This window comes from Mandrillus leucophaeus, unplaced genomic scaffold, assembly GCF_000951045.1.
Source record: "Mandrillus leucophaeus isolate KB7577 unplaced genomic scaffold, Mleu.le_1.0 Scaffold161, whole genome shotgun sequence".
Classification (NCBI taxonomy): domain Eukaryota; kingdom Metazoa; phylum Chordata; class Mammalia; order Primates; family Cercopithecidae; genus Mandrillus; species Mandrillus leucophaeus.
In genome coordinates, this window is record NW_012101599.1 from 1,780,658 (window position 1) to 1,790,029 (window position 9,372).

Consider the following 9,372-nt stretch of genomic DNA (forward strand, 5'->3'; position numbering starts at 1 on the left):
AAAAGGGGCAGGGCCAGTAATGTCACTGCACAAAGCAGTAGCATCTGTCCTGTTCGGGGTGAGGACATTTGGGCTTCAAAGGCCAGAGATAAAACATTCTTTGCCTTTCCCGCCCCCCCCCCTTAAGGTGCATGTCATTTGAGTGATATTTTCTAAAACTAGTAGTATTTTTATTGCCCGTAGAAGTAAGGTTTTTTTCTTCTCTCATTTCTGTTAGGTTTCATTGCCCTTGACACAACGTTCATTATTATTGTCTAAATACTTGACCGTAGCTTTTGTGGCTCCAAGCTCCTGTTCCAGGTGGCAGGAAAGAGCAGAGAGGCCGAGAACCACCCCTGAGTTCTTGGCCTTCAGTGATTCAGGAGGTCACCCGGAGCCTGGGGGCCCCTCCTCGGAGGGCCAGGGACCTGGGTCCTTCCCTCCGCCCTGTGCTCCCTGGGATGGGCTCAGCCCCGAAAACTCAAGGAAGGCTCTGAGGCTCATGTTGCTCCACTGAGGACCCCCTGCTGTCCCTCCAGGAAATGGGTATTCCAGTCCCAGGCCAGAGCAGCCCTTCCGTGAAAGAGAGAAAGGCCAACCAAATAACCTGAATTGTCTTCCTCCTACCCCCCGTGACGACCCCGCTGAGCTGCAGTGTGAATCTGGTTTTGTTCAGCGGGAGCCTAAAAATAGGTACAAGCTGACCGACTTTGAAGTTGGTCACGGTCCTTTTGATTGATGTGGCCACTGTGTTGCTCTGTGCTTTGTATAGAGACGCAGAGACCAGATTCTTCACAATCCGATGAAGCGGGCTGCCCGCCACAGCCCTCCGCGGTGACGAGAGTGCCCTCTGCTCTCAAGGATGGGAGCCACCGGCCACACGTGGCTGGGAGCGCTTGAAATGTGGCCGGGCTACCGAGGAGCTGGATTTCGGATTTTAGTTCATTAAAACTGAAGCAGCCACACGTCTGGAGCGGCTGCTGTGTTGGAGAGAGTAGGCAGAGACAGTCCTGCCAGCGTCCTGCACTCAGGCCAGCCAGGGCCGCACACTTAGCAGCTGTGGGAGAAGAGCAGCTCAGGGCCTGCAGGACTGGACAGGGTAGGGGGGCAGCAGCTTGGATGCTCTGACCACAGCCCACATTTATGGGCAACAGCAGTACGTGTCCAGCCAGCTGTGTCAGAGAAGGCCTGGAAACAGGATTCAAACACCACGCTCCTCTGCCAGGTCCTGGAGGTCATTAGAAGAACGGGCTTTTCTTTTGTGAGTGGAGCCCCCGTGGGCTCCCCAGGGTCGACTGAGTCTTTGGTGAAACCCAAGGAGGGAGGTGTGGGAGCTGCGGGGACCATGCCCAGCCTGGGGCAGACCCTCCTCCCCCTTCTAACCCACCCTTGCCCTCTGCAGGTGGTCCATCCCGAATCCAGGCATCACCCACCCTCGAACCCGCGACAGCAGCCCCACCTGGACTCAGGGTCCCTGCCTCCCGGACGGCAAGGCCAGCAGCCCCGCAGGGACGCCCCCAGAGAAGGCTTGTGGCCACCCCCCTACAGACCGCGCAGAGACGCTTTTGAAATTTCTACTGAAGGGCATTCTGGCCCTAGCAATAGGGACCGCTGGGGCCCCCGCGGGGCCCGTTCTCACAACCCTCGGAACCCAGCGTCCACTGCCATGGGCAGCTCCGTGCCCGGCTACTGCCAGCCCATCACCACTGTGACGGCTTCTGCCTCCGTGACTGTCGCCGTGCACCCACCGCCTGCCCCCGGGCCTGGGCGGAACCCCCGAGGGGGGCTCTGCCCGGGCTACGAGGGCTACCCCGAGACTGACCATGGCCTGTTCGAGGACCCCCACGTGCCTTTCCATGTCCGGTGTGAGAGGAGGGATTCGAAGGTGGAAGTCATTGAGCTGCAGGACGTGGAGTGCGAGGAGAGGCCCCGGGGAAGCAGCTCCAACTGAGGTGTGTGCCACTGACAAGGGCAGCCGAGGGACCTAGAGCCAGGCGGAGAGGAGGGCAAGGTTCTCCTGGGGTTCTCGGCACCGCCGAGGGGCCATGGCTCGCGGGCACATCCCACGCTGGACCCCAGTGACCTTTTATCCCCAGAGCAAGGCTGATGTGTTGGAGTTTTGTCATCCTTGGGGGACCGACCCAGCTGCACACCAGGTCTCTTCCCCTGCTGCTGGCCTGCGGAGGGTCGGTGCGGTGCCACAGTGGCACCAACAGCACCACCTTTTACCTGTGCCAGTCTGTATGGAGGTGCATGCCACAGCGAATTGGTCACATGGGAACGCATCCGTGTAACCAGCCCCCAGATGAAGGGAGAGGTCACAAGCGGCCCTCAGGCCCACACCCACTCTCGTGATTTCTAATACCAAGATCACTCCCGCCTGCTTTTGTACTTTATAAATACGGACTCGCACACCTCTTACTCTGTTCAACTTCCTTTTTTGTTTCCTTTTAAAGGGTGATTAAAATCTGAAGCAAAGAGGCCAAAGATTGGAAACCCCCCACCCCCACCTCTTTCCAGAACTGCTTGAAGAGAACTGCTTGGAGTTATGGAAAAGATGCCCTGTGCCAGGACAGCAGTTCACTGTTACTGTAACCGATTGTATTATTTTGTTAAATATTTCTATAAATATTTAAGAGGTGTACACATGTGTAATATAGGAAGGAAGGATGTAAAGCTATGATCTGGGGCTTCTCCACGCCTGCCCCAGAGTGCGGAGGCCACAGCGGGGCCTGTCCGTATTCGAGCATTGGGCTCCATGCCACAACCAAGCTTCATTAGTCTTAAATTCCAGCATATGTTGCTGCTGCTTAAATATTGTATAATTTACTTGTATAATTCTATGCAAATATTGCTTATGTAATAGGATTATTTTGTAAAGGTTTCTGTTTAAAATATTTTAAATTTGCATATCACAACCCTGTGGTAGTGTGAAATGTTACTGTTAACTTCCAAACACGCTATGCGTGGTCATTTTTTTGTTTAATGAGCGGATATGAAGAAAGCACGTTAATCCTGGTGGCTTCTCTAGCTGTCGATGTGTGCGGTCCTCTTGTTTGGCTGTGCGTGTGAACACGTGTGTGAGTTCACCATGTACTGTACTGTGATTTTTTTTTTTTGTCTTGTTTTGTTTCTCTGCACTGTCTGTAACCTTTAGTAGGCTCTGACCTAGTCAGGCTGGAAGCGTCAGGATATCTCTTATTACTTTGTGCTGGTGAGGGCTGGCCCTAAACATCCACCCAATCCTTTCGAATCAGCCCGGCCAAAGCTAGATTCTCCTTGTGTCCACGGCATCTCTTACGATCATTGGCTGCCATCCAGGACCCCAATTTGTGCTTCAGGGGAATAAGCTCCTTCTCCCGGATCATTGTGATGGATGCTGGAGCCTCAGGGTGTGGAGCTCACATCAGTTCAGCATCGTGGGTGTTAGAGAATTGGGTGACATGCCTGGTGCTAAGCTTTGGCTGGGCTCTGAGAGTATGTACACTCTAAAAAGGTGCAGCATTGTGCCCCTCTTGCAACCAACATACACACGACCCCTCCCCCAACACCCCCAAATTCAAAAGTGGATGTGGCCCTGTCACAGGTAGAAAAACCTATTTGGTTAATTCTTGGCCCACAATCACCCAGAAATGATGTTTTGAGTCCCTGTAGTTTAAACTCCCTCTCTTAAATGGAGCAGCTGGTTGAGGCCTTCTGGATCCGTTTGCATCTTCTTTAAAAATAAGCAGTGAGCATGCTTTGTGGTGGTGCAGAGGCAGGCATTCTGTAGGATAAGAGCTCCAGAGGGGTTCTTCGTGCACCAGCGTTTAGGGTGCGCACTTCCTAAATAAATCCGAACATCGTCTCCATGCTCCCCGTCATTAGTGCTCTTTCAGTGTGATATGGGAAAGCAGGTGGGTAGATACACCCCACTGAAGGATGTAGGCAGGGGCAGGTCTCAGCCAGGCATATTTTTAAAGTTGCTTGTGTACTGGTTCTCTTCTTTTGCTCTGAGGTGCGGGCTCCCTCACCTTGTAGCCAGAGACCAGCACATGTCAGGGAAGCACCCAGTGTCGGCTCCCCCTCCAAGTCCACACCAGCGCCTTGTTACGAGAAGTCAAAGGAAAGGGTGGGGTCCCTGCAGGGCTGAAGCCTGAGCTACTGTGAGGCGCTCACGAGTGGCAGCTCCTGTTACTCCCTTTTAAATTACATGGGAAATCTGAACGGAGAGGTAATGGGCCCCCAGAAATACCCGCAGCATAGTGACCTCAGACCCTGATACGCACCACGAAACTCTAAGACGCAGATTGGGAGCCGCTTGTGGCCGCTGGCTCTGTGTGTGTGTGACTCTGCTGGGGACCCTGGCCACCCCCTGCTGCTGTCTTGGTGCCTGTCACCCACACGGTCTGCTGACCTCACACCCAGCTCTGCTCAGAAAACGTGTCCTGCGTGGAGGAGGGACGATGCGAAATTCTGAAGTCGACTTCCCTGTGGCTCCTGGCGTGCCCTCGCTCCCTTCCTGAGCCCAGCTCGTGGTGCGCCAGAGCCTGTGCGGCCCCTGATTTCTGCACGGTGTAGAACTTCCTCCCATAGTCACATTGGCAGAGGGAGAACTGGGGGGCTGGCAGGGAATTAGAATTTCTCTCTCTTAATAGTTTTATTTTGTCTGTCCTGTTTGTTCATTTGGATGTTTTAATTTTAAAAGAAAAGAACTTTGCTGATATTTATAATTTTGTATCATAAGAATGTTTTCCTCTACAGTATTTGTCATGCCAGTTTATAACAAAAAAAATGCAGGGATTTTATTTCTATTGGAAACATTACAGCTATGTTTTACTTTTGGACAGAATTTTTATTTGTATAGAGTGCTTACTAATGTTAAATAGTTCAGAGTATATAACATTGACATTAAGGACTCATGGTAGGTTTTAGGGTAAGGAGTTTAAAGGAAATAAATATTCAAACTGGGTCTCATTGCCAATTTTGGTGGAAATGAGTTTGTGTCATTTCAATTACAAAGATAAAAGTATGCCATATAATTTATTTATATGAAGATTTATTTTTGTAGTGTACATAGTAGTCATCAAGTCTTTTGACAGAAGTATATTTTTAAAGAATTTATATGTGATGAATCCATAATGTCTGGAACTTTGCTGAGACATGAGTGGGGCACAGTTTTCATTGTAAATTACAGCAAGGAAAGAAAATGTTTACCAGTGTTAAGAGAGTCAGAGCAGAATGGATATTCATGCAATTGTCAAGTGTTTATTAGTTACCATTGGTGACCTAGCATGCTTCTCATTTCAAACCTTGGAAGGTGAAAATGTACAAACTCTCTAAATATTAATGTTCAACACTGATAGAAATTCTAACATGAATAAAAAATAATATAACTTGTTGGTTATATCTTTGTTTGTAGAATGCTTTTTTTCCTTAACATACTTGGGAGAGGCGGTCAGTGTTGGAGCCATCAGAAACTGTTGTTTCATCTTGCTGACCTTGCGACACTCTTTTTTGCTGTGTCTGATGGAGACAGTTTTATGTTTTTCTCCTTTTTGTTTTGTATAAATAGTGGGTACAAGCATAGCTCTGTTACATGGATGTATTACAAAGTGGGGGCTGAGCTTTTAGTGTGACCATCATCCAGACAGTGTACACTGTACCCATTAATTCATTTCTTATCACCCAGCCCTATTTTTGTTTTCTCATACCAAGAAACTTCCTAAGTTAACCATCAAAATTAGTCCTTCTGTCATCTCTCTTAGCATACTTATTTCCCTTATGTGATGCCTAATAATGAGGGAACATAAAGAAAGCCAAATTCAAAGATGATCCTCATCAGTGAAGGTGTCATACTTCTAACCAGTGTCAAAGATAATAGGGAACTGATTGAACCCGATCAAGAATAGTCGTTAAATGTTTCCTGGTAAGCAATGATTTCATCATAGGCATGGAGAAAAATACGGCCAGGAATATCATGTCCGCGTTACAGCTGTGTAAGCAAGGAGTGGTGGGGCTGAATAAGGTCCCCACTGCCGTGCGCATGGGCGAGTTGCAGAGCGGTCAGCGAGCCACAGCCAGCTGGCCATGTCCTGTTGCACAGGTTTACGAGGAGACAGCCGTGCCTGTTGCAGCACATATTGTTGATGGCTGCTTTTCTGCCGCAACAGCAGAGTTCAGTAGCTGCCACACAGACTATGATCTGCGGAGACTGTGATATTTACTATCTGGCTGTAAGACCCCCTGCCAGTCCGTCTCTAGACAAGGTAACATAGGCCAGTACTAGTCAAGTGTGGTCCATGAATCAGCCTGCCTTGGAAGCTTGCTAGAAAAACCGAATCCAACATCGCCCCAGACCTACTAAATCAGAATCTCGGAGTGAGGTCCAGGAATCTCTGCTTTAACCGTCTGTCCTGGGGGTTGTGATGCACCAGCAGAGGTGACCCCAAAATTCCAGCCGAGTGTGGCCAGGTTCTATCATTTGGCTTCGGCTCCTGGGCCAGTGCGGGCTGGATCTGGAAACAGCACAGAGATACCGACTCCACTGTGTGGTTCTTTCACAAAACACATGCTCCTCTGTGGGTGAGCCCAGGCCAGAAGCGTGGCTCTTACGTCTGGGAGTCCAGAGTGAGGAATTCCCTTCTTAGTGCTCGCCCCATGGTGAGGGAGGACCTGGGTGGAGAGTGCAGGCCCCTTTCCTAGAGGGGAGGGGGAGCCACGCCAGGCCAGACCCGCTTCCGCCCTTCCACGGAGAGGGCTCCCTGTCACCCACTTGACTGGCTTGGGCAAGTCTCTTAAAACCCCAGAGCCTGCATGTCCTCATCTGTAAATTAAAGACATAAGTATCCCTTGAAAACTTCCGAAGGGTGGCAGCAGTGATGCTGGTGACAAGGTCTGGACCTCAGGGACTGGCCAGAGTCATCTGAGTGAGAATCGGACAGCCCCGTCCTGAGGACACCACTCTGAACCCCAGTTCAGTCACCAACTCTGCCTCAGGGTTCCCATCGTGAAAATGACAAGGGCTCCCCATAGAAATGATGGGCACTGCTATGGGAATAGTTCGTGTTTACTGAGCCCCTCTTGGGAGGCATTTGAGGTAGCACAGCAAATTCTGACCAGGTAATGTTCAGGTAATACAACGCCCTCAGTACTACACATAACAGATAATTTGGCTCATTTAAGTTACAGAGAATATGTGCTCCCTGAATCTGAATATGGAAAATAGTAATTGCATTAATTGGAATTCAAACTGGGACAGGCTTTCCCCAAGACATGTTTAATACCACCAAAATGGCCATTTGCTACCATCCAGTTTTATATTCTTAGTTAGCTAACTAGCTAACTTTTTAACTTTTAACCACGTTGGCCTAGGGAGAAGTTTTTAATCAGACTTGTGCCCCCAAATCCACCACATTTATTCAGGACTTGGGTCAACATAGCGCTGCATTTTTTTTGGCACAACAGAGGTATTTCACGGCGTTGTGAAAGCTGTGTCCTGCTACGTCTCGGCAGCAGCCCACTGTAAAGGCAGGTGTTTCATTTTTGGTAACTGGTAACCGGCCTCCCAAAAGGAGAAGTGGAGATGGTCTATTAATCATCTGAGAAGAATATTTGCCAAGTTTTAATTACTTTTAACGAAGGCTGCGCATAATGAGAACACGCCTTGAACATGAATCTGTTTCATCCTTTGCACTGTCGTGAAGGAGGGCATGTCAGGTACCGTTTTCTGCGTAGGTTCCCTGCCAGGAAATTCCAACCACTGCCACCAGAAGGATCTGGAAGGGATATTCCGGCCTGTTAGGAACACGGTGGGCCTCAGGAAGGGTGAATTATAGAGATGGCCCAAATCAAGCTTGGTGTGCATGGGAAGCATACACAGAAAGCGTGCACATCAGCACCGCGAGGTGGTGGGTGTATCACGGATTCCTGCCCGCTCTCGGGGAGGTCCCTTTTCGGGGTGGGGGGCAGAAGGAACAGGGCCCTCGAGGTGACAGGCTGTAGAGAAAACCAGTTTTGTGAAGACGGTGTTTGCCCTGAGAATGAGTCGGGCCCCTGCGAGCGGTGCCACCCTGCAGAGACAGCCGCAGCCGCAGCCGCAGTGCCAGCACTGCCACGCGAGCATGTCTGACAGGTGACCCTGGAGCGGCATGGGTTTGCAGTGCATGGATCCACTTATACATGCATCTTCTTCCCACTCTGCCTACCCTGAGGCAGCAAGACCGACTCCTCCGCCTTCCCTCCTCCCCCCGCTCTGTTTTTCTTCCCTCTCTCACTTTCCTCCTCCTCCTCCTCTTCTCCCTCATCCCCCTCCCCCTCCTCCACCTGCTCAACGTGGAGACAGGGAGGATGAAGACCTTTGTGATGCTCCACTTCCACCTAATGAATAGTAAATAGGTTTTATCTCCTCCTTATCGGTTTCTTCATAACGTTTTCTTTTATCTCGCTTACTCTACTTTAAGAATAAGTATGTAATACACGTAATATACGAAGCGTGTGTTAGTCACCGTGTTATGGGTGAAGCTTCTGGTTGGCAGTAGGCTACCATCTTGGAGTAGCCTCGGTCTTTGAGTCAGAAGTTACACATGAATTTTCAATGCTAGGGGATCAGCACCTCTAATTCCCACGTTATTCGAGGGTCCACAGTGCATCCCACTTTCCTGGAGAGTGTTGTCTTAATTCATCTGCTTCCCATCCACAGGGCTTGCGGCCGAAGATATAGGAATGTGATGTAAGCTACCAACAAGGCAAACAATAAAGTCCCAGAAGAAAAGCAAGCACACGAAACACCTAAGCCAACAGCACCATCTCTCAGGGCAAACTCTCTCTACAGCCTCTCGCCGGAAGGGCCCTGTTCCTTTTGCCCCCGCAAAAGGGAATTCCCACAGAGTAGGCAGGAACCAGTGATGATAACACCTCCTCGCGATGTAGAAAGGACAACAGCTTGTATTGCTATGGAAAGGGGGATGGTAGATAATAACCTGTTTTATTTTTATAAGGAAAAATTCCTGTAGTGGGAGAAGGATTGATGAGCAAGTTCTAACTGGTGAGTTATTATGTAATAATGAGGAGTGCAGCATGAAGCCCAAGTCAAGATGCCAGAGAACCCTCTTGATAATTACAGACCTCCATCAGCAGCGGTGGTCGGTGGACTTGTGTTGAGAGCCTATTTTACAGAAAGAGGAGAGGAAAAGCAAGACAAGGCAGGAATGGAGACCACCAGCAGGCTCTCCACTGTGGTTTAAGAGCAAGAGCAGAACTATCCATTGGTGAGGACTGGGTCAGACATCAGAAAGTGAGGCCAGGCCAGGCATAGTGGCTCAAGCCTGTGATCCCAGCACTTTGGGAGGCCGAGGCGGGCGGATCACGAGGTCAGGAGATCGAGACCATCCTGGTGAACATGGTGAAACCCCG

General features: G+C 50.0%; 1 protein-coding gene across 1 annotated transcript in view; it reads left to right on the forward strand.

Moving 5' to 3' along the window:
• Positions 1-5,791, forward strand: part of PTCH1 (patched 1) — an 81,190-nt gene extending 75,399 nt beyond the window's left edge. The window contains exons 22-23 of the mRNA XM_011976008.1: positions 1,382-1,931; positions 2,436-5,791. Of these exons, the coding sequence (XP_011831398.1) occupies positions 1,382-1,930 (549 nt within the window). The 3' untranslated portion in view covers position 1,931; positions 2,436-5,791. The remainder of the gene's footprint in view (positions 1-1,381; positions 1,932-2,435) is intronic.
• Positions 5,792-9,372: the final 3,581 nt, after the last annotated feature.